Genomic DNA, 26,625 nt, shown 5'->3' with positions numbered 1-26,625 from the left:
CAATTTTACTACCAAAAACTGGCCGAGCAAGCATCTTTAAAATAATATAAAGGAGATTGACTTAATGTAATCATACGGTTAATATAATTTAAAATTACAAAATGTAGTATTTATAACACAGGTATACTTAGGATTCGTATAGCTAAAAAATGCATTTTTTCCCTGTGATAAAGCATAATGTTGGACAAAAGTATAGTAATTATTTTGGTCTGAGAGAAAAGTAATGATTAATATTGATCTGCATTTAAACATTTTCTGATTCTTTCTTTATTCTGTTATAGTGCCTCTGCATCGTAATGATGCAGTTGCTGGAAAGCATCATCTCTCAGTCTCCGATGGATCCTGAGGTTCGTGCACACCTGGAAGCTAAGGTAATGTCTTCAATGTCGTTGAAAGAACTCGAAGAGATGGTGGAAAAAGACGAGAGAGTGAGAAATGCTCCTAAATCAAGGATAGTCATTGTTCCTAAATCAAAAGTTAGCTCCTATTTACCAGATGGGAACCAAGAAGCGTACGTCATTCACCGCAAACCCCAGAAACATTCAAAGAAAGCTACAGCCAATAAACCAGAGGAGAGATTTGCTGATTCCGAAATTGAGGGAGGATTGAGACGTTCGTCCTTTGAACCAGATTTCCGATTTGAAAGCGCCTTCAAGTACGATGAAGAATTCCCATCCCTGTTTAGAATTTCAGATCTTGAATCTGCTGGCTCTAATCCAGTGAAAAGTTTCTACGAGTCGATAGTCGAGAAGGTTCTGAGCAAAGAGAAATTTGGTTTCGAAAAAGATCCACTTGCAGTACTTGATATTGCCGCAAGCGAAAATGTGCAATCCTACCAACCTCGTTTCGACTATGAGTCATATTCCAGAGATCCTACCGAAACTAAGCTGAAAGGTATGTTGTTCACTTAAACATGTTACTCTAATAGCGCAATTAATGATTGCGATATGTGAATGTCCTCCACGAGGATTAAAATTTAATCAGCAAACATATTTGGGTTGCTGTAATAGTCATTAGTGAAAGCAGTCTTATCCATAATTAAAATTTTGATTGGAGAAACTGCCATAAAATGTATGTATCTATTGATTATTTAACTATGCATGCCTCTGTATTGTTTTATTTTTCGTTCAGATAGAGTTTTTTTTTTAATCAAACTAAATCTAAGCGTTTTATTTTACAATTGTTTCAATCAAATGATATGCGGTTTAACTCAAAAGTTAAAATTGTCAAAGGATTTACCTTGATAGTGAAATAAAAAGTTATGCTTTCAAATCTGTTTGAAAACATTCCACTCGTAACAATGAGTTTTCAAATATAACATGTAAGTTCTAATCCTGTGATGCATGCACATTACGTCTTGTAATCTAGATTATTCATACAAGGATATTTTAAATTCTTATAAACATGTTTAAAGCGAAAGGTTTACATGTGAGTTGTTTATGAACAGTGTATTTAAATGGTTATACAGAAATTAATGGCTTTAATTGAGTGTAAAAAATATATTTAATTACATAATTTTACATTGTCTATATGTCTACTTTTAATACTCAAACGAATAACCTAGATCGCATTCTCTATCAACTCAAATTTAGCAAACTAAAACGAAATGTCAATTTTAAATCCAAATACTCATTCAGCAATCTTCACTACGATTAGGGACTTTGAAAAATTGACGAAACAAGATATCCGGTTTACACTAGCATCTAAAAAATTCTAGGAATATTTTTTTAACAAATTGAAAGGAGTTATACAAAAAGATAATTGACAGCATATACTACTACGACATCTTAATTTGCTTTTCCTAAAATATCATCTATTTGTTTTAATCAATAAATACTGTTTTACTACTTTTATCCGCACAGTTATATGCATTTTAATTATTAGTTCAAAAATACTTCAAAATTATTATATATTCGAAAATACTTTGATAAATAAATAAAAATGTATTCATTCAAAAGAATATTTCGTAAAATATTATTGTAGTTAATATTCTAAATATTAATTATGAACAAAATATTTCAGTTACACAATGTGTCCCATAAATTTTCAATGCATTTGCAAAATTACATAAAATAAGTTAACTGGTGTATTAGAGTGCATTTTTTCCATAGGCACTTATCACGAAAGCAGATTTATTTAATTTCAGATTTAAAAAATAGATGATGCTTTTAGTATTACACAATGATTACAAAGAGAACCGTTTATGCATCTTTTTTAGTATGCCATCAAGAGCATATTATAAGTCTAAATTATATAATGGTACGTTTAAATCTTCATATATTCAAGATATTAACAGTACAACTTCATCTGTTGGTGAAAGGTTTTAAGGTATTTCTCCCGCCTTCTAAGCATGTTATGGTGTAGTGGTCAGCACACTCGGCGCGTATTCGAGAGGTCAGTGATTTGAGTCCCGGCGAGGACATTTCTCATTTTAATCTTTCATCCTTTCAAAAAATACCTAATGTCCCTAAAGTTGCGCCCGAGCTAAAAAAAGGGGGGGGGTAATGATTCTCCACCATTAGGATTTGGCGAATGGGTCCCCTAGGCTCCAGTCGCCCTTTAAAAGGGGAATTATATAAGGTATTTCTGTCCCTTCTTAGCATGCATTCATGGTGTAATGGTCAGTACACTCAGCGCGTATTCAGCGGGAGATCCGTGGTTCGCGTCCCGGCGAGGACATCGCTCTTTTTTTCACGTCTCCTGCTTCGAAATAACCTAATGTCTCTACAATTTTAACTAAAGCGTAGGTTATGAGAAAAGGAAATCTACTTCAAATCTACAATAAAACGCTTTTCTGTATAATTTGAACTCACGTCACTTTGCTTATTTTACATGATTTTTATTTCAACGTATCTAAATTTATGGAACATAATAGATATATCAAATGTTGTACAATCTTAAATTCACTTAGATAATTCTACTAAAAGTAATCTTAGGAGATAATGTAATCAATATTTCTTTAGTAAATAAATTATATATATATATTATTTTATTAGCATGTTCCAGTTTTTCAGAAAGCATTGCACAATAGAATGGCTCTGGAATGGTTGTTCGTAGAACCATAGTTTCAGATCAAGAAATAAATCAAATAAGGTAGTCTGAGGCAGTTTGGATACAGTGATAAAAATTATTAACAATAATATAAAATGTTAAATTTTTATATGTTGGCGGTGGATAACGAGAACGCACTTTCCGTTCTAATGTAGACCACAAAGGTTCGATAATATTCAGGTCTGGTGACTGTGGTGGCCAGGGAAGATGGGAAAACTCATCCTCGTGCTCAAAAAACCAGTCCAGGGCAATGTGAGCTGTGTGAACAGGGGCTTTGTCGTTTTGGAAGACACCATCACCATCGGGGAACAAAGTTTGTACCATGGGATGAACTTGATCGGCCAAAATGTTCACATAAGTCTTGACAGTCATGTGCCCTGACACAGTTATCATGGGGCTAGCAGAGAACCACGATATGGCTGCCCAAACCATAACAGAACCCCCGCCATGTTTTACTCTTGGCAACAATCAGTCTCTATTATAGGCTTGAGATGGCGTTCTCCAGACGTAAACTCGGCCAGAAGTGGGAAACAATGTGAAAGAAGACTCGTCAGACCATATTACTCGCTTCCACTGCTCTATAATCCAGGCTTTATGACTTAAACACCACCTTTTCCTGTTACGGGCATTAGCATCACTGATGAGTGGCTTCTCAATTGCAGCACGGCCAGCAATTCCCTGTTTATGAAGCTCCCTTCTAATTGTTTTGGTACTCACAGGGTTCCGTAACACAACATTCATTTCAGCAGTAACTTTTGCAGCTGTGGTCTTCTTATTTTTCGTCACAATTGCCCTTAATGATCGTCTGTCACGATCACTCAGGACACACTTTCGTCCGCGCTGTGATTTAGCAGATGATGTTTTTCCGCTTTTCAAATATGCGGAATAAATCTTCGATACAGTACCTCTTGAAACACTAAACACCTCGGCTACCTTGCTTACGGAAGCACCTACCATACGTGCTCCAACAATTTGCCCACGTTCGAAGTCTGTTAACTCTGACATAATGCAATGACAACCTCACATAACAGTACTTCGACAACAACTGAACTGTTTAGCACATTTACGAAGTTGTATAGGTGGCGTCAGTAGTCAAAAACGCCAGCGCCACCTACATATTTCATTAAAATCAATCTTTCTTTTCAAACATGCATTTCACAAGGTGTTTCCATATTTTTGTCCATCCACTGTATAAAAGAATTGATTTCAAATACACATTAGTAGAACTGTTGAATTCAAAATCTGTAGGCAATATAATTTCACTGTGATATTGCCTGTAAAAGCGGGTACCACTCCAGCTTTTCCTTCGTAGAAACGTTCCTTAAATTTTTGCACTATTTGACAAGCTTTTAACTCAAATATATATTTTACAAGATAGGTTTAAAACACTCTTCATTAGGATAAGAAAAATTTATAGATTTGAACTTTCTTTGCAAAGAGAATGACTAAATATTTATATTTAACATAACTTTAATGCGTAATGTGAACAAAATTGTTGTAATATGAGCTGTAAGTTATTTGATTCATTTCTTTAGCTATGACGTCTGCAGTGTGAAGTTAAAATTAAACTGAGTATCCAACTTAACAACTAACACACCAAATTACCTTAACGTGTTGGCCAGTTTTCGTTCTTAATTAAATAATTGTCGACGAAAAGTACAATTATACCCAAATAATTATTTATTTATGCTTTTCTGTGTAAATTAAAATCGTAACACAAACTAAAATGATTGACTTATCATTACGTAAAATTAGAAGATGAAACTATTTACACTAGTTGATGAAATACAAATTATTTAGGACAAGATCTTAAATTCAAAATTAAGTATTTTATCACCATGTGATATTCATTTCATAAAACACTTTTACCACAGGAAAGTGATTGACATTAGCCATAAACAAGATCAGTAAGACACCACAAAAATGTACAGAGATCAGTAATGATGGCACCACAAAAATTCCTTTATTATCAAGATAAAGAATAATCTTGTACTTTTATACTACATTGCTTGTCATTAAACTCACGTAGCTTTCTGGTGTGAGCAAATATAGTCGCAAGAGTCAAGAAAGCGTACAGCTTAACTAAAATATAACTTTTTGTAAAATTTACTGTAGAATAATTATCACAAATGCAATGATCGGTCTATGGATTCATATACATGTTTTATGTATTGAATGTTTGTATTTTGTCGAAGACTGCGTATTATTTCGACATGTTAGAGAAAAACATGGTAACATGAAGGAATTCTACTGCCGCAATAAAGAGTTTAGATTTGCAAAGGATTTAATGAACCTTATAAATGGCAATAGAACAATACTGGGAATTTGGGTTTGATGTTTTGACTGTATTTCAGTTTTAATCTGTGTTTTAATTTTTTAACTGTGTTTTTGTTTGTCTGTGTTGGGTGTGCTGCGTTAACCCATGAGGCCGATTATTATCGGCCGGGAGGGTTGCAGCACACTCGTACAGTGGTACCTCGACATACGAGTTTAATTCGTACCGTAACCTTGCTCGTATGTCAAATTGCTCGTATCTCAAAACAATTTTCTCCATTGAAATTAATTGAAATGCTATTAATCCGTTCCAGCTCCCAAAACACCACCTCAGTTGTTTTTGTTAAGTGTTCTTGAATAAGAAAAATGTATTTACAAGAAGAAACATTTATTTATAAATAACAAATACAGATTATATAAAAACATAATTAAAAGAAAAAGTGAAGCGCTTACGGAATCGCTTAATTTTCGTCACTGGTCTCGCTTTTTTCGTCACGCTTTGCTAATTTTTACCTGCAGATCGTTTAAAAAACTGTCCAAGGAGGTTTGTTTCTTCCTCCCTTTAAGGATATTGCAGAAATGAGTTAGGCAAGTTTCGTTGAACAACTCCGATGCACGACCAGTTGCAACTTTTCGGGGTGATTTTTATCCACGAACTCTACAACTTTCTCCCACATTCCCAAGATCTCCTTTATATATCTCGTAGAGATAACCTCCTCCATCTCTGGCTCCTCTTCAAAACTAATTTTTTGTTGAACCACCGTATGCTGCTGCGAATGTAGATCGTGTAACTCCTCGGTTTTCAGCTCCTCGGTTCCTCTCCTCGACGAGTTCGTTCACATCTCTCTCATCCACCTCAAGACCCATGGATTTTCCCAGGGAAACAATCTCCTCTACCACTGACACTTCGAGTTCCAACCCTTCGAAGGCCCTTTGAGTTACAGCCTGAGGTCACAGCTTCTTCCATGCGGAGGTTAAGGTCCTCGTTGTAACACCCAACCAGGCCTGATCAATAATTCTTAGGCATATCACGATGTTAAAGTGGTCCTTCCAGAACTCTGGAAGGGTAAGGTTTGTGTTCTTGGTGTACAACTTCTTAAAATTAGAAATCACCTGCTGATCCATGGGCTGCAGGATAGGAGTGGTGTCGGGTGGTAGGTAGAGAACCTTTATAAACTCGAACTCTTCGAGTAAATCGTCTTCGAGATTTGGTGGGTGAGCAGGGACATTGTCGAGGACGAAGCTGCTTCTCTGTCACCCACACCATCAGTAGTTTCACCATCTTTTCATGGAGAGAGATCCGGAGCTTAGAAATTATGGTAACGCCCTTAGCTGGCCGTTATCAACTCCTTTATCAACTCCTTTTATCCCTTTATCAACTCCCTTTATCAACTCCTTCTGTTTCAGCACAGTACATATCATTGATGTGCTACGCCCGTACATCCTCGCGAAGTCAATTACTCACACACCTTGCTCATGTTTTTCTATGATTTCACGCTTTAATTCAATAGACATCATCTTCTTCTTCGGACCCATTGCTATAAAAGTAAATGTGATAATGTTTTGTAAATGTACAAAAAGAAAAAAACGCGAACCCAACGTATCAAAAATGCTTCGAAAACGAGGGAAACAAGCACATAGAGTGAGGTCTAGTCTGAGGTGGGAGAAACTGTTAGACTCTGCACCCGACACCAACATGCGCGCGCATGTTGCGGTCGTGTGCAGCGGTTGTAGAGTGAGATATTTGAGATACGATTATAATAATATTGCGATATTTGAGATATAATCGTGTAATTAAATCTTGTTCTCATCTCAAAGCAAAATATCGCTCGCTCGGCGGCTCGTATCTCAAAACACTCGTATATTAGGGCACTCGTATATCGAGGTACCACTGTATATTAAACTGCATGTTTCATGTAGCTTTAGTTTTATGTATCTCAATAAATTTTAATATCGGGGTTAGAAATATGTATATATAGTGCCAGAACTTTATAAGGTGATATTTAGTATTGATTTTTGACAGGCAAAGTAAAGAATAGTTCAGGAATGGAGAAAAATTTAAACTATTATAATGCACTTGCATTATAATAATTTAAATTTTTCTCTCGCACTCTTTATAATGGTTTACATTGTTATGAGACCGATATTTTTTGCTCTGTGAAAAATAACTAAGTATAAATATTCTGCCTAAAAGTAGATAATATATGTAAATATGCATTAAATTTCTAATTTTTTAGTTTTCTGCATAGTTGTGATTTTATGATGAATTTTCTTTAATTTTTTATTGTTATTCTTTGCAAATCATTTCTATTTATTAGTTTTTAGGGTATATACCTGTATTACTGAATTCTGCACTTAGCTCGTACTTCAATTTATTTCAAATTGCAGGCAAAACATACTGGAAGGAAGCACCTGAACGCAGAGAAGAAAAGGTCGATGAAAATGGTTGTAGAACCGTTGTCAAAAAAATCATGGATCCTGAAGATGAAAAGAAATCCTCCAATACCAATGCCAAGAGTGTGATAATCACAAAAGAATGTGAATATCCAAGTATTGATGGGCCTGATGCCAAAATTCCAGAAATACAACCCGCTTTCCGAGCTGTTAACTCACGACTGGAAGCAGAGCCTTCTTTGAGTTACGATAGTGAGCCTGCAACTTACCAAAACTCTCGTCCAGTTGAACTTGACATGAGAAAACCAGAAGCCAGAGATCCATTAGCTCCTGACTACATTGACAGAATGTTGGAGACACACTTCAGAAGTTTCCCCGGATTCACCAATCCCATCACATCTTTCAAAGGTTATCAGGAAAGATTCAATCTTCGCACACCAACTGCGTTTAAAGACATTAAGCCAACTGTTAATGTGCATTCCTACGAATACACACATCCACAATCTGGACTTGAAGAAAGCAATGCTCGGGCACCTATTTCTAGCGGAACCGCCCAAAAGGATGATGCCCCGAGAACATACGAGCATCATTACCACTACGATTATCCAGAAGAAAGCCCAAGAAAAGCCCATTCTGATGATTATGATGATAAGAAAGTTACAAAAAGCCAGGATAAGGCCACAAGCTTAAAAGAGCCCAAAATGGTCAAGAAGAGTTTCGCTTATTATCGAAAGGATAACCCCAAAGAAGATCCTAATGAACAGCAGTACGCTGAAGAATATGCTCAGGGTAACTATCGAAGCTTTTCTTCAGATTACGACAGTGAGAGGGATGGCCCGAAAAAGCAATAATTAAAAGATTTTTATTGTGTATGATACTCTCATAATATCTGTGATTCTTTGAAGTAAATCTATAATGACTTAGTGTCGAGCACTTGTTCACACATTTCAGTTTTGTAGTAGTAGGGTATATTGATTATAGAAAATTCTAGTTAAAACAAGCTTCCTTACACCATATGAAATTCAACGTTATAAAGAGTACTCCAAAGAGTTTAAAATATGTTTTTTCTACCTTTTAAAATGCATTGAAATTATTTTCCTAAATATTCTATAGTAATCACAATAGAACGATGTTTTAAAGTTTAGGTATTTTAAACTCTCTAAACCACACGTAATAATTGTAGAGATTACCTGGGTCAAAAGAAGTAAGAAGTATTATGAAAAATAATTGTTGTTATTCATTTAAAAAAATCGTCTGAAATAACTAAATTAAGGAAATAAATTATTAACGTGATTTTATATCATACAAAATTGTAGTGATACAAATATTTGTAGGAAAATCATTTAGTTTATCGACTCATTTTTAGTAAAACTTAAATTATATTTTTCTTGAAGTGTTTCTTTACTTGAAATTACATTTTGAGCTTGTTCATTCTTCAGTATTAGTATATGTAGTTTAATTAAGCTTGACTGACACATAAATTTTAATTCTTTCAACAAAATATGTGTAACGTTCTATTATAATACTTAAAAAATACTCTACAATTAAGAAACAAAAATATGTTTTATTCATGTTTTCTACAACGATAATTTGACAGCAAATGACTCATTTTACGTACTGTATATATTCGCATGCAGATGTTCCCACAAGGAGGCTTTATTTTTACCGTAATTTTATACTAAAGGACTTAATAGTCCTTTACTATAATTTTATAGTCGAATACTAAAAGCATTCCGAAGTAACTATGTGACCACAAAGGCACTCGCCACTGTGTATTATAATCAAACTACAATCTATCTACCACTGGAATACCTTTGGCAAAATATCTAAAATTTCGAGTAAAATTAATTTTTGCATGTTGATATAGTAATGTTTTCTGTTTGATTTATAAAATACAGTTCATTTTCCATTTTGGAAGTAAGATCAAGTTTAAATTTCGTTTGGTTAATGTAAAACGAAAATTATTTACGATAAATATACTATTACTGTAGCCTTAACATTTCTGCTTTTATTAAGTTGCACTATGATAAGAATAACAATTACCTCTATAATCTGCATGCAATATCTCTTTCTAAAATTAAACAGAAATTTATGAATTACATTTTAGTATAGTGTTTAAGTCGAAATTGGATTTTATGATCGCATGTTTTTGGATTTATAGATCGACTTATATGCGAGGATATACGGTATAATAATTAGTGTAATATAACTGTATGCGTGTAGCTTTGACCTTTATAGTAAAGATAATATTAAAATCATTCATCACTTACACAATTTGAGTACATATAGATATATGTTTGTGATATACATATATATATTATGTATCGAATACCTTTAATTTAAAAAACAACTACACAAGTAAGCAAATCCTTCTTTTGCGGAATATACTGCTTTGCAACATATGCTTTCGTAAAGCATATTTTCATGTACATCTTCGAGCTAAGTGCTGCGCCAAGCAAAGAGCGCAGAACAGTTTAACAGTTTTGAAAATATTAAAGCCATCCTCTGGCATCATTTCCTGTCTTAAATATGGAATGCAACATCATATATTTATTTGCTTAACCTTTCATGTATATTTTTACTCACTTTTTTATTTATTCTTCATTTTTTGTCTTTTTTATAAGAAATAAAATTTGAATTATTTTGCATTTTTTCTTTTGTTGCGTAACTGATTTTTTACTTACTAATTCGATTTCTATCCTCCCCATCGATATAAATTTTCTATACAAAAAAAAAAAGGAGAGCAACGATTAAGACAATGAGAACAACTTTAAGTTATGTAAACGAAGAACCAAAATCTTAACAACAATTTTTTATTATATGTGTATTTATTATGTAATCACAAGTGCCTTGCTTTAGGCATTTAAGCCACAGGCTGCCTTTCCTTCCATTACGTTTGATTTACGAATTAAGACTCTTGAGTGCAGAGTCCGCGTTTAAGTGTTCGCTGTCTGTGGCTTGCCCATAAGTGTGGAGAATGCTCATTGGAAGCTCTAAAACAGACTAGATTAATGCTATCATTTAAGTTAAAAAATGGAATTATGCCACGGCTGTGACATGACTATTATCTAAAAAGACATATGCCTTGTCCTGAAGACACAAAGTTAACTCATGCGTTTTGCTATATTCCACGTTGATCAGTGAAGAGAATTCAGAAGATGACAACCTTAGTAAATTCATTTCAAGTTCCCTGAAGGACTTAAATTGGTGCAAGAGGACAAAGGCTTTAAATAAGGAGGTTTCATGACCGTACCTAGTGCTTAGTTAAAGGATCGATGCTTGTCGAAGTCCTTTTCAGTTACACAAGGAAGGCACGAGGTAAGAAAGAAGAAAATAACTTACACACTAGCTCTAGCGCTGTTGTCGATGTCCTTTACTAAACCGCTTTTTTTTTTATATTGAGGTGAGAATGAGTATTTAGTCTTGCGACTTTTACTCAGAAATTATTTATCCTACGGGGTACGTCTTAGTGAAGAATGAGATCCACTTTAAAAATTCTTGAGTTCTATTTGCATGGAACTCTTCCTTGGTAAAGATAGGGTGGCTCCATCTGTTGATCATGGCAGAAGTTGTTGCAGAAGAAGTTGGTTGCAGAGGTGGTCGATGATAAGCAATTATTGTGATAAGCATGGCAATTATTTGACAGGCATAAGTTTGGTGAAGGTGATTGAAGTTGATGAAATAGCACTTAGTACTTATAGAAAATGATACAGAATATTCGTAATAAACATATACAAGTCTCTAGTTATTTAAATTCGTGGAAAGAACAAAGGCCAATCAGAAGTTTTTCGCGAGTCACATGGGTCACGTGCGTCCTGAATTGGACTTAGAAACTTTTTGCATGATACAAAACACTTTTAATCAATGAAGATAATAGTAAAAGCGAAAGATCTTGAATAAATATGTCTTGATTAAATATTAAAATAGTAAAATAAATGTAAAATATTTCCAAATAACTTCAAGTCCATAAGCCTGCTTTATCAGGCAGAAAAGTCTATTCCTGCTTAGCCAGCATTGGTGAGTATATACATTTATTTGCATAGCGAGTAGATTGCTTCCAGTTATTATTGTAAAATATTGTACGTGGTCTTTTGATGGTTTGAATAATTTTGCTGTCATAGTTGCCTAAGTTTCTGATAACAGCTACAATTTCTATCACAGTTTCGGTGGAATTTTTCAGATATTTTTTTTTAATTTCATCATTTATGAGATTTATTTATGAGATTTTATTAGATTACTAAGCTTTTATAGATGACTGAATTGCATACAAATCAGGGGCAGTCGGAAATTATTCTTAAGTGAATATTTTGTGCTGTCAGATAACATGCTGTCAGAGCACAGTCTGCTGTTGAGAGATCATTTATAAAAATATTGTAGAGTGGGGGAGAAAGAATTGCGCCTTGTGGCGTTCCAGCGTTATTTTTTCTGATATTGAAAAGTTGATTATTTATTCTTGTCTGGAACGTTCTATTTTTGAGGAAATCAGCAATTAAGTTGATTAATTCTCCATGAAATTTTTGTTGAATGAGTTTGATAAGGAGGGTATCATGCCACACCTTATCGAAAGCTTTTTCTATATCAATTAATAATGCAGCGTCGGTTTCCTTTTTAATTAGGCTTTCCCCAATGTATTCAATCAGTCGGGTGACCTGGTGAGTAGTAGAGAATCCAGTTCGGAAGCCGAACTGGTGATCTCGTATGATATTATTAGTAGTGATGAAATTTTGAATTCGTTTGAGGTTGACTTTTCCGAAAACTTTTGCAGCAGTTGGAAGAAGACTAATTGGTCTAGATTTATTTATATGGATTCCTTCTTTTCCAGGTTTTTTATCACAGTAATAATGGCGTGTTTCCACTTACTAGAAAAAACGCAGCGGCGAAGATAGCTATTTATGATGTTGGTAAGAAGAACTACTCCTTTATGTGGGAGATTCTTGATGACTTTATTGGAAATTTCATCGAAACCTGCAGACGTTTTTGGGTTGAGTTTGAGGATAATTTCATTAGTTTCTTTAAGGCTTGGTAGATTTGAATTTAAGAAATAGGTTGGAAGCTTGATAGTTTGAATTTAAAAAATCAGTCACTTGATCGGAGATAGAGAAGTTGATAGGAGGAAGCAAGGAATCTCTATTAATTTGGAATTGGTTTTCATAGTCTTCTGTGAAGACATCAGAAATTTCTTGAGAGTTGTAAAATAAATTATTATTTTTCTTGATGGGTCCTATTTTGTTGTGATTGTTTCGTAGAGATTTAGAAAGTTCGTAGAGATAGAAAGTTTTTTTTTTATTATAATGAATAGATTTCAGGTCATAAAATGGCTATTCTGTAAAATTTTACTGACAGTATTTTTAAACATTTCTTAACTTAGACCTGATTAAATATCAAATACCTCGTAAATTTAATTTTTGGAAAAAAAGGAATTTTCATCATCAGCCGTTTACAAAACTTAAGTAGTCACCTGGCCGACAATAAAATTACGTAGAAAACGGTTCAGGATTTTGCTGACAATTTTGCAAATTTAAATTAGGTTGATTGTTAAGAAAAACAATCAAAGGTTATTTGTCATAGGATGGGTAGCTTTTTCGATGATTGTTTTAAGAGAAGACCCCATATCCACGTTATATTTAGTGAAATACCTACGAGCCTAACCTACGCGATCACTTAAAAACTGAACCATGGACCAGCTACAAGAATTCAGTGGTCTTTGTTGCTTCTTACTATTTTAGGCCCTTGCTCCGGTATATTCAATAATACGACATCGCTAAAATCCCGAAAGTTCTGCAATATTAGCGTATTACTATCTTATTGACCAGAGAATGTATTAGAGACCTTGCCTAAAATCTCAAAAATCTTAAAGACTGCCGCTGTTTTAACATGTTTTTATAGTTATGTATCCAGTCTTTTAAAAATACGTACACTGCGAGGGGGGGGGGGAACTTTAGGGAAAAAAATGTCCGAAATGTTTCAGATTTTAAATTACGTCCAAAGGGCCCTTTTTTTAACATTTTGTCTGTTACCTTTATTTATTGAATATCATGTTCTTCGCACTTAAACCATAAAATTCAATTCAAGAGCAATATTGCGAAACAATTTTAAATTGATCATATCTTTTTAGAATTTCTGATACACAGTCTCAAGCGCTGGAGATCAAAATGTTTTTCTGTACAATGTTACCATCGCTCGCTTTGAAATCCTTGAGTTTGTTAACCAAAAATTCGTTAAAGGTTTACAAAATATGAAATCGATAATAAAACAAACTCCAAATTCAAATTTAGGATTCCAGATGACCGTATTTGCAATAGGATCACGTCATTCAAAAACTGATGGCTTTAGGTATCGCTGTCTTATCACAATGAGAGAAACATACATACATTTATGCAGATTCTTCATAATTCTTCAAATATAATAAAGGGCGATAGCATTTGGTGGCAACAGTTTGAAAAGTGAAACGGAGTGATTTGATGCAAAATCGCAAAACGAAAACAAATGTCTCTCATGGATAAAGCCCCTTGGGACTAAAAACGGGACAGCTCTATATCTCCCGTTCAACTGGGCCGATTGACGAAATTCAAATTGCATTTTTCATGTCTCAAAAGCTCGATTTAGGATATGTATTAGATTTATAGATAGATTTGTTCTTATATAGGTATTTTGACATAAAATTGGATTTTTCTGAAAAGACATCTCAATGTTTTTCCATATTTCGATTCTAAGACTCAAATTATGCCTAAATATTAAAAATTTGGTGCGAAATTTACGGAGAAATTCAAAACTTTACCTTGGCGCATTTTTTCAGTTTGCGCCAGACCTTGGCGAACTTCTTAATATATGGCAACCCATTTTCCTTTCCCTTTTTTCATTGGGCATGAACAGAAAAAAGACACTCGTTCCTACTTTCAAATAATTTTAACAAAGTGTCTAAAACCACATTTGATGTTATTATCGCTTTCAACAAATATGCCAAATTTCAAAACGCGTTGCTATAGAAATTCACGTATATTATTGGAAATTTTGAAAAAAATCGCTAATTTTTTGCAGATATGCTTAGAAATACATCTACTTTAAGATGATGGTAAAAGTTTTCTAGATTATAATTCAAAACGTGTTTCGAAAAATACATAAAAATTAATTTAAAATACAAATTTTAAATATAAATCATATAAACTGTTCGAATTTTATTTGGAATGAACGTAAATTTTGAAATGTGAACGGAAGAATCAAAAACATTTAATAAAAACAAGAGAGAATAATACATATATGTATATCAAATTCAATGAACATTGAGGAGCTAAAATTTTGAGAGCTAAGTTTTGAAACTTATATTAGAACAATGCTATATATAAATTTAATACGTTTCCTAAGTCCCGCTTTCGAGACATGAAAAACACAAGTTGAATTTCGTCAATCGGCCCCGGAGAGTGTGAAATACAGAACTGTCCCATTTTTTCCCCGCAGTGTACCAAAATAAATGCGCCGCTAAATTAGGATTATGAGAAATATGGTGCACATACAAACTAGCATATCGAAAGAGTAATTTATGTAAGTAGTTACGCGTTTTAAAATATTTCCATCTCCGTTTATAAAATACAAGGTTACGTGATTTAAAAGCATTAAAGTAATTGAGTTCTTAAAATATGTTAAGTGTTGCAAAATATCGAAAATAAAACTAAAATTAGTTTAAATTTCGAAGTAAAGGTATTATTTTAATCTGAAGTTCTCCTTCTTTAGAAGAGAAATATACTGATTTTGTAGCTTGTTAGTTGATTATATAATTCACAAAAAGTACCCAAAGACCATACAAGTTAAGTAAATTTACTATAGTTTCTGATTAATTTTAACATCAAAGAGAAACTTTTCAATAGAAGTATAAAAACAAACTTTTATTGATACAGTATTTGTAATAGGAAAAAGCATATTGCAGAATATAAACATTTGCATTTTAAATTCTAGTTAATGACCCAAAAATTCTATTACTAAATAAATAGCAAAATGTTACATACCTGTGTAGTAGATGAAGAAAATCGCGTTAAGAAATCTCCTAAATATGAAAAAGAATGAATGAAAAGAATGAAAGTATAATGTACTGCTTTTTGCGGAAACAAAATTAGCATTGTATACTATTAATCCCTCTCAACGCAGTATTGTTTGTTATGGCGATATTTAGATGATCCTATATTAATACTAAATAGTATCAAGTAAGATAAACTTTGCCACGAAACATCATCTTTTTATTTCGAAAATTATATTGTTCAAATCCTTACTTTTATTCTTAAGTGATCTCTTCAAGCCTAATCTTAAGTTCCTTTATTCGATAAAATTGGAGATTTTTTGCGGCTGCGACATAGTATCATATGCATATACAAAGAAAACAATATTATATAAAATTTTAAGTGGATTTGGTGGTGCTACATAGCATCATAATCTAAAGTACAGAAACTTAAATATGAACTCGTGGGACACAAACTATGTCGCAGAATAAATGTAGTTAAAAAAAGACTGTTTAAGGAAATTTATTTTAAAAACTTAATACCTAGGAATAAATGAAGACTTTGCCATTTACAAGATATGTGATCTTTCTTAGTACTCACATATCATAACGTGATTTCATATTCTCAAGAAAATAGCTATTCGGTTTTGGAGAAGAAAACTTCGTTTTTCTGTTAAGTACGTTTACAAGCCATTGAGATTTCTAGGAGGAGAATTTTGTTTTTAGCATCCTCTTCAAGTTTGTATGTAAAACTATTCAAATTTGATTTACTCACTACCATCAGTTTAAAAAAATTTCTGAAATAAGTCTTTTCAACATAAATGTTCATTCTTAAAAAGCATTTATTTCAAGAAAAGTCAGATCTGGGTGAATCTTTAAAATGTTAAGTCACATTTTGGTACTTAAGAAAAGGCATATGTTATGTTTTAAATATCTCTATATTTCTGAGCAGGCACAAATCTCTTATAGAATACCTATAGAGGTGTACTCCATTAACCTTTTCATATTAATCCATACGTTAAACCGCAAAAATCGTGTTACTTAATGTTAGCGAACCTATTCGTTTTCTGACTCCCTCTATCAACAATTTCGATTTGTCTTTGAAAGGAAACAGGCTTATTGCCATGCAGTTTACCACTGACAGTCTCGGAACCAATTTAAATGGATTCAGTTTGTAGGGTTTATATTTATTTTAAATTACATTTATTTTAAATTACATTTATTTTAAGTTTAAGCTATCTTTCCTGTCAAGCCTTTACTTTGCCCTAGAATTGCCAATGCCAGAGTATGTAAATTGTAGTAGAACGCGCAGTATATTCAAATTTTAGCAGAAGTAAGTTGAGTTTAAATAGAAGGGAAACGAGATTGTATGTGTGCTTCTTGAATCGCGAACGTGAAGGTTACTAAATAGAAATTTAAGAACCGCGCGTTTCGGCCTGTGTGCCTATCTCGGCAGTTCGCTGAATTTTTCAACTGCTTAATCAGTAAGCTCGCTGAATCTCAGCTGTATTTTAGAACGCGGTTAAGTTAGTTACGATTTCAGAGCCTCGTAGGTAGTGATCTAGTTGTTTATTCGTCCTGTCATTAATTTTTAGTTCCACAGTTCTGTTTTTGTTAAACCGCCGGGTCGGCGTAGTTTGTGAGCGTCAAGTGAACGCAGCTGTTATTTCTAAAGTGGAATAAAAAGGGATTTAAACCCTTCTTACGAGTTTGTGTAATTTACAGTTCACAGCAGTCACTACCATAGTTGCTGACAACTTGGGGCCACGCAACACTATAAGTTTTTGACGGCAATGATACACAGATCATTAGAATTCTGACAAAAGGCATTTTACATTAAGCCTTCTGTATATAATTTTAGGCGATGTTATGATTTCGGTTATGATAAAAAGCTGCAAAAGCAACAATTTAACAGATGAACTATTATTGCGTCAGGCACTTAAAGGCAGGAAACAATCTTGAAACGATTGTTTTTTTTTTATGTATAATACTGTCTCGGTCGCGTATTATGATAAAAATTTCCAAGGCGTTTGGAAATGTTTGGACAGTTTTTGTTTTCCAGACAACATAGAATGTCTTAAAAACATTAGTATGAAAGATAGAATATGCTATGATATGAAGATGTGCACATTATATATTCGCACATTATATTCACACATATTTCACATTATATTCATACAAATTTCTCCCACTTATACGCATATTTATTCATACACATTTCACATTACCTTTCATGTCACAAGCACATTATATGCGCAAGAAAGGCGCAGCATGTGCACATTATATATGCAACTTGTAGCAGTATAAAAAGACAAATTGAAATGATAATTTCTCATTTGGGAACCCCGTTTATTCGTTACTTTTGTGTTGGACATCCTAGTAAGTCCTGTGATGAAGAATGAAATCACGTTTCACCAGAACGTTTGAGAATTCGATGTGAGAAAAATCACAGCTTATTGGAACTGAAGATTAATATACCACGCAGTTGCTGCTCGCAGTTGTTGGTATCTGGTTAGAAGACATTAAAATGTTAAGTCACATTTTGGTGGAACTTAAGAAAGAGCATATGTTATGTTTTAAATATCTCTATATTTCTGAGCAGGTACAAATCTCTTATCGAATACCTATAGAGGTGTACTCCATTAGTTGATTTGTTTAGGAGGACAACACAGAGCCCCGATATGCGGGATCTCAATCGTCCTGTGCTCACCAATCCCCGGGATGCTAAACATTTTTCATACTTTGTTTTTAAGGGTTTTTACAAAGACATCAGATATGCCATGGGTAAGAAATGAGGGTGTGTTGCCGGCGCCATGTATCTGCATGTATAGTCTGAACGATATCTGCAATGCCACGGATTCTTAGTAAGAGGAGCATTTTCTCTTCCTTTGATCAGGGCGTACAATAGTGCATTTATGAGTGAAGTCACTTTTCTTTATAGCATAGCAATGGTCTTATCGGTGAATGAAATTACTAACTGGAACCAACAGTCAAAGCTTGCATTCGTCATTATCATAAACCTCATCACGCGCATTGGAAATATGGAGTATAAACAGATACACATCCTATTAAGCTATAATCTGCACGTTTGGTATTTTGCTCTGTCGCTGTTATAGACCTTAAACTGGTCATATATTTGGAACCTCGCTCTGCCAACCCCTTCAGCAAGACAGTGCAAAATTACATGTTGTCTATACTGTTTTACATGTCCTTGGGTGTTTGACTTTTGTGCTGGCCAACGCTCTCTCCAGATGTCTCACTAAATAAAGAAGTCTGTCCAATAGTTGTAGAAAGATTAGCATCCCAACAGGCACCATCAAGTATGACAAATCAATTCTGGCATGAATATGAAACCATTTTGGCAGCGATATCCGTAATAGCCATTAAAAATCTATTCGATTCCATGCAAGTGCTATTGCTTATTGGAGAAGTCAAACAAGAATCAGCATAATATTTGTAAATTTTGCTGGGCAAAGTCTGTATGTTTTAACTACAGAACCATCTCCCTGAGCTGTCTATGTGCATATGAAGGACATAAGATATGGTGATAATTTAAGATAAGAATAACTGGACAGAAGTTAAGTTTCTGAAGCCATTTATTAATGATACAAGAAAGCTAAAACATAATTTCCTTTACGTCTGAAAGTAAAGATGGATTGGAATTAGGGTGGTTAACTAGAACAGAAAGACTGTTTTGAAATGAAGACTTGAAGATGATCGTGTGTCCCAACAAATCTCTCCCCACACTATCACACCTTGTGTAATCGTCGTATGCCGCTCAACAAAAAATACCGAACCGGACCGCTAGCCGCCTCAAAACGCGTGTGCGTTTGTCATCAGCACTCAGACTACATCGGAATGCATCGCTGAAGATCATACGCTTTCAGTCGGTCACACTCCAACTTGCCCGAAATCGGCAAAAATCCAGTCTACACTTCCTATCATATGGGGTCAGTGGTAGGTGTCTTAATGGACGTCAACAACATATACCAGCGTCCTCCAGTCGGCTCTGAATGGTTTCCCTTGATACCACCAGATATATTGAAGGTGGTAAATGGCGTCGAATCAATGCTAGCGACATTGTTGGTGCGTAAGTGGCCTCTCTTATGACTGCGCGATCCTCGCGCTCATTTGTGTTACTGGAACGCCCTGAACTGCGACGGTAGATTACTGAATAATCTACCGTCGCAGAGGCGACGGTAGATTATTCTTCCATGGTCCATTGTCGCCAACACGGAGCAACTACCAACCGCTCCGACCGAAGTGGTCGCCGATACTCCTGTTCGACCAATCTGCTCCTCTGGGCTTACTATACGCTCCTTTGCAAAGTCCGACAACTGTTCTTACTGTCTCCAGTTACATCTCGTAGGCATCTCTAGTCACGATACTGTCCATCCAAGTCGACAAACTCCTTTGACTAGCCCTGCGGCACGAGCAATCATGCTTTTAAACTCTCCCATCTAAGTCTCATATGCGCACAGCGCGCTTACCCTTGTCTTATTGGCGTCCAGATTTAAATCATTTGCATATCTCTTACCAGGCTATATTTCTGCAGTTTTGTTTTTGTGGCTCGATTTCTGCTGGGTACATATATTTTTTGTGACAGAAGGTAAATATGATTCTTTTAGTTGTTTTGCTTTATGATGTAATTATCGTAATGGGCAATAATTACGTAAAAGCATCTCACACATCGATCAGATAAGTGGAAATAATTCAAGAAATCTTTTCTTAGATATAGTTGGCTGTAAATTATAATTTGTGCGTTGAAGATTATGTTTGTATCCTCATTCTTTTATTTTTCTAGTTATTCCTCTGGACAAACATTCATGTACGAGCAGGAGTAAATGTAATAAAACATAAAGCAAATTTAAATAAACGGCTTCAAGAAGTTGAATAAATCTTGTATTTTATAGGAAATACTAATATATAAAGAAGCATAAATTTTCACACAAACAATGCAATTCTACCTTTTGCCATGCAGCAATTTTGAAACGAAACAGGCCTTCCAAATGATTATCTAAATGAGCATTTAATAGTCTTAGAAGCAATAAGAATTCACATTGTTGTGAATTTAATAAAAATTTTAAATAATTTTTGTGATATTAAATGTAATATCATATAGCAGTTCGCTGTTGTCATCATTTTAGAAAATCATTATTAATGTTCGATATTTTAAGCATTTAACTCATAAACGTTAAAATAAACTGAAATGATATTGTGTTTAATAAAGTAAAACAACATCACACAAGGTATTAGCAAAAGTCGGATATTTAATATTCTTGCATTAAAAAATTGGTACAATAAGTTTAAAACCACTACATCACATTTGTTCACAATTTAAGGCCACTGTCTTCACAATAACAAGCAACGGACACACTGCCCAACGGCACTCTATGGTCAATTCAGTTGGGCACACTGCCCAACTGCACTCTATGGTCAATGACACTCGGAGTGTCTCTAAAAATGTTTGGACCTCGAATGTAAGGGCGCAGCACGTTGATTCAGTAAGAAATAACCAAATAAAAACTATGTTAACTTTTTAAGGGAACAGTAAAAATTGGGAGGAGAGATGTTTGATTTCTAACAGCTTATAAGGTTAAAACCTGAAGTAAATTCTCTCAATTTTTAAATTATGTTTATTTGCGATAAACTAGCGCTAGATCACGTTTAATCTGTGCTTCATAAAAGGTAAAAAGCAATCTCTAACAGCTGTTGGTCAGTTTATGGAATTAAAATGTTAATTTCAATATAAATAAATTCCACTTCTTCAAAGGAACATTATTGTTAAAAAAAACATTCAGGCAATGGTCTTAGAAAATGTACTATTTTAAAAGTCAAAAAACGCTTAAATATTCCGTTCTCTTATGGCTTAGTTACTAACAATTTTTGAATTGAAACTCATACGTATGAGCCTAGTAGAATTTTGTCTGCTGGAATTTATCGGTTATCAACACATGAATATTTTTCGAGGTATTATTTCAAAAAGTATCGTATTAATGTTCCAATCAACAGCTTCTCGACACTTTAGGACATACTGCTGTTCACAGTGAGGCCAATAGGACAGCATGCAGATTGTTCGTTCATTCAAATCGATTGCAGCGTAGGTAGTAATGGGTTTCTGGCAGGAATCATTCATCTTATTCTCTGAATAGTACTTCTCCTATTGATTGCCTTCAGTACGCCACTGCAATCTGAAGCGCTAAAGGCTACTAAATTTCAGATCGGTAAGTCCCAGGCTCAATTTATATTCTACAAGATACTAGGTTATTTATTATTCAAGTAATTAAAGTACCTTTAAGACTGAAAGGGGGGTGTTACTCATGTCTTTTTTTTTTTTTTAATTGCCTACGATTGCAGTGAGTCCACAATAAGAGAAAATTAGGAGTTTTATATTTCTTATACTTTGCTTTCTGGTTGACTTAACTCGCATTTTTTGCTTCTTCTTCTTTTTTTTTTTTTTTTTTTTTTTCTTATAAAATTAATTTAGAATTGAGAAATATAGTAAAACAACTTTCTTCTTAAGTATCACAAATACATAATAGTCATAATAAGTTTTAAAATTTGTAGTCTTAAAAAGTAAAAAAATAAAAAAATTATGTGTCTTAAAACATGCTTTTTGTTTCTATGAAACACAAGCTAATTCAATTTTGTCTCCTTCTTGTACGAAGTAAAGAAGGGATTGTAATCGCGTAAAATTTCGGATATCAGATTTCAACTGGATATCCATTTTAAATATTCCCGAATCCATCTGCACGATCTTTTGCGTAATGTCTGTACTTACTAGCAGAATAAACGAATATTTTTTTTTCCAAAACGAATTGTAAACTGGATTCAAAAGGTATTTTTCTTGACTTCTGTGCATACAAACTGACGTCTTGTATATACGTATGTATGTATGTTTCCTGCATAACAACTCAAAAAAGATTAACTCAAAGTTCAAATTTGGTATATGGGAAAACTATAACATCTAATTGTGCACTACATCTTCTTATTGCAGTCGACAATACCAAATGCATAATAAAATATATATTAGTCTATTCAAAGTCGTAACCCGTCCCTTGTTTCAGCAATCTTTGGTCGTAGTCATATACTTCTAATTGCAGAAGAGTTTTAAATGACGACAACATTCATGTTTTGGCAATGTAAAATTTAGAAAAATTAATTTTCAATAAATTTACGAAACTAATAGTTTATGTATGTAGTTACTGGAACACTAAATATCTATAACTATGTTTAATATCAGTTTATTGCTGTAAATATCTAACTATATTTAATATCAGGTTGCTGCTATTCTAGAAAGCATATTTAATAGAAATGTTTAATAGGCCGTACAAAGCAGTCATGTGCTGTGCACATCCGATTTTTCCCCTTCACGTATGCCCGTAATTGCAGCCAAAAAAATTAACGTTAATTGACGTAGGCAACTCAATCTTAGCACTTTCAAATCTAAACTAGTAAAAATATGTCTGACCTTTCAGAAAAAATTGCTGGTTAACACAAATACACTTCTTTAACTTTCGAAAAGTAATTTTACAAAATGTTAATTAAGCACATCATTAAACACTGGACTAAAATCTACATACTCACCTTCTATTTCCAAATTATGTGCCCTGATGCAAAACCTTTCTGATTGAGCTTGAGATAAAAAGGGTCACAATTCCCAAACATTCTTATTTACCAGATTTGCGGACTTCGTTTTCGATCCTAAAGTTATAAACAATTTTTCTTCCTCATTCCTTGTTTTCTTGATGTCTCTTACGGTATGCCCATCTGGTATTCGGAATATCCGCTGTTAGAATCCCAGCGAGCGCATTACTGACTTTTTGTGTTTCCTGATTCGAAACACACTGTGCAAACGAAAGTCTCATCTCAAATGTCGTTATATTAGCAGCAATGAAGATCCTTAAAAGGTCATAAAATCAGAGTCTTAAACAATATTCCAGAAAATGTGTTCTACCAAAGAATCAAGCAGCTGTGTGAACGCGTAAAGTATAGTCACAAGGACTGGATATTGAAGTACACTCATATCCATAAATTAAGGATAATTCGGAGTCACGCGGAAATCGAACTCTAAAATAAATATATCACCTGTAAAATCACTAAACACATCTTCAAGAATTATATGCGAATTTCAGGAAGTAACCAAATGACTCCAATGGTACGTCAAAATGACGAGAGTGTAAGAGAGTGATATATAAGGAATACAGGCAAAGAAGTAAAATTGTTCGCAGGCGCTTTATAAGCATTTCAGTGAAATAACCGAATAGTTATGACACAAAGGACGCATTTGGATGATTTTCTACGTGGTAGAAATATCGGCCGTCTGGAATGTGGGCGTACCCAACTGGAAGTATCAGACGAACTTGGAATTCCAAAGAGTGTCATCTCCAGGACACGCCAGGACTTAAGGACATTTCCAGGACTTAAATTCTCGCCGGAATTTCATATGGAGAGCTCCAGGTACCCGTTACCACCAAGAAAACATCATTGAGCGACACCGTTACGGTGATGCATGAGTGCTCGTTTGGGGTGGAATTATTCTGGGTTCCAGAACTGAGCTGCATGTTCAAATTGGAACCATGACAAGCCAAATCTATCGGGACGTCTTTCTGGAACAACATGTACGTTTGTTTCGGGGCGCCGTGGGCGCACAATTTGTGTTTATGGATGACAACGCCCGTCCTCACCGTGCAAACATCGTAAGCGAATGCCTTCAATCGGAGGATATCACCCGTATGGACTGGCCAGCATTCTCACCGGACTTGAATCCAGTAGAGCACGTGTAGGACATGCTTGACCGACGAGTTGCAGCCCGCCAATCTCCTTCTACATGTCTACCGGAACTTCGGAGAGCATTGCTTTTTGAGTGGTGTAATGTCTCCCAAGATCAGATCGATAATTTTATACTCAGCATGCCTAGGCATTGTACGGACTGTATTGCATCGTCTGGGAGACATACAATGTATTAACAATCGTACCAACCACGTGATATTGGTTTTTGTAAATAGGTTTTCTTTGTAATTTGCTCCAGGGAGAAAAAATCGCTATTTTTTTTTTATAATATCAAACATATAGCATCTTTTTTTGGCTCTTTACCTTTTGTTTAATAAATAAGTTTTACAAATAAGTCAAATTTGTTTTGCTTCTAACTCTTCCTTTGTCTGATTTTGCATTATCCTTAATTTGTGGACATGAGTGTATAACAAGTAGTTTGTTGATAGTTGATAGAAAGCGAAAACATCAGTGCTTTACGGTGGAATCATCTGATGCTGCCCTTCGACTGCAACTTCCTGGAAATTAGATGTTTCATGAAAAATTAACACTTTTCCAGGATTAATACTTGAGCAGATTTCTGAGAATGACTTTACAGTATAAATGAGGCTCTTGTTCTTGTGACAATGCAATGCTTCTTATGCTTGCTTGGAATTTATCTTATATAATAAAAGCTAGAATAGCTTTTTAAATATTTCATGTGTGCAAAAGACTTGAAGTTAAAAAAGAAGAAAAAACTGTTGCCGTTGTAGAGTTTAATGTGCTTTGCAGTCATCCACAGTGCCTAAACTCTTGGTAGACATTAAATAACAACTGAAACTTAGGAAGGGTGTAAAATACTCTTTATTTAAAACTAAATGAGAACCGAAGCACACTGTTTACACTCTCAAACACTTGTAGCGAGATAACTTAAAATAACAGTAAATCAAACATAAAATTTGAATTCAAAAAATCTAGCAGCTGAAGGCTACACATGTAAATTAACGCGAAGTTGGATCAAAACTGACCAACGTGGATATTAACAATCGACAAATATAATGCGAGGCCGAAGACTTCAAAGCTTATCTCATTCTAGAAATTCTAGTAACCTGACCATGAGAGACACAATACGGTCCGTTTTACAATCTAAAAATACCACTTCCGTTTACAGTCTAAAAAATACATGCGGAATGAATATGCTTTCCGGCAGGAAAATGGAAGATTGAAGAGACAGTAAAGATCCAAAGCATAAAATAACTGATCAATTAATTCTTCAGATGGAAAATTTCTTTTATCATTAATGACATACATCTTTGCCTATCTTTGCTGCCATATACATTATTTTGATGAGGTTTCTGTGTTCTTTCCTTTTTATAAAGAAGATATATTTTGAAGTTATTTGTGGTGGATGAGGAATGTGAAATTCTTTTGTTACTAGGTATTTGAATAGATAATGCGGACCGTTCTTTAATTCGCCATATATTTACGCATCTGTTAATGAAATGTTTCTGATGTAAAATTACGTTGGAAGTGAACCATGGCCAGACAGAATCCAATTTCTTCGTGGAATAGCTGCAAGTCTATTGCTATCACAATTTGGAAATAATGTATTTAAAATCATCCTTCCCGAAATTTTTTGTATGATAACTCATTCCTGTTGCCTGGTACTGAAATGCTTTCTTGGTCATGATACGTATAATATGTCGCTGTGTCTTGCGTAGCTTCTTTCGTAAGTTTACCTGCTTTTCATTTATATATATATATATATATATATATATATAATCAGACATCAAACTGCGGTATGGATAATGCAAGTTCAATAGCCAGTGAAAGTGAAACTTCACATAATTTTCTTATTCATCTTAACACGTGTTCCTCAAATTCCTGTACATGTCGCGGAGGAGGAAAATCTCGGCCAGGTCAGTACCTCCTATATATGTATGTAGGAGGTACTGGCCAGGGTCCGGTACATCACAATAGGGAAAATTCTCGCCAATAGGCTTCGTCGCTAAATCCCTCTGCGAAATTTCCCTCTTCTTTTAGCGGCGCAGAAGACAAACTGGTTTACATTACGTCTATGTAGTCTTTCCTTCTTTACATAGACGTTCTTTGGCTGGGTTCCGAAGGTGTAGGACGGCTTCTGGCTGTCCTCACCACAGCTCATGCGT

General features: G+C 34.3%; 1 protein-coding gene across 1 annotated transcript in view; it reads left to right on the top strand.

Moving 5' to 3' along the window:
- Positions 1-10,367, top strand: part of LOC118195846 (uncharacterized) — a 46,717-nt gene extending 36,350 nt beyond the window's left edge. The window contains exons 2-3 of the mRNA XM_035367182.2: positions 282-894; positions 7,714-10,367. Coding sequence (XP_035223073.2) covers positions 282-894; positions 7,714-8,570 — 1,470 coding nt within the window. The 3' untranslated portion in view covers positions 8,571-10,367. The remainder of the gene's footprint in view (positions 1-281; positions 895-7,713) is intronic.
- The last annotated feature ends 16,258 nt before the right edge of the window (positions 10,368-26,625 follow it).

This window comes from Stegodyphus dumicola, chromosome 4 (genome assembly GCF_044657685.1).
Source record: "Stegodyphus dumicola isolate Sdum_Otavi_A_Nest chromosome 4, ASM4465768v1".
In the NCBI taxonomy this organism is placed as follows: Eukaryota; Metazoa; Arthropoda; class Arachnida; order Araneae; family Eresidae; genus Stegodyphus; species Stegodyphus dumicola.
Note: the sequence above shows the minus strand (reverse complement) of the source record. Positions and strands in the feature narration are given on the sequence as shown.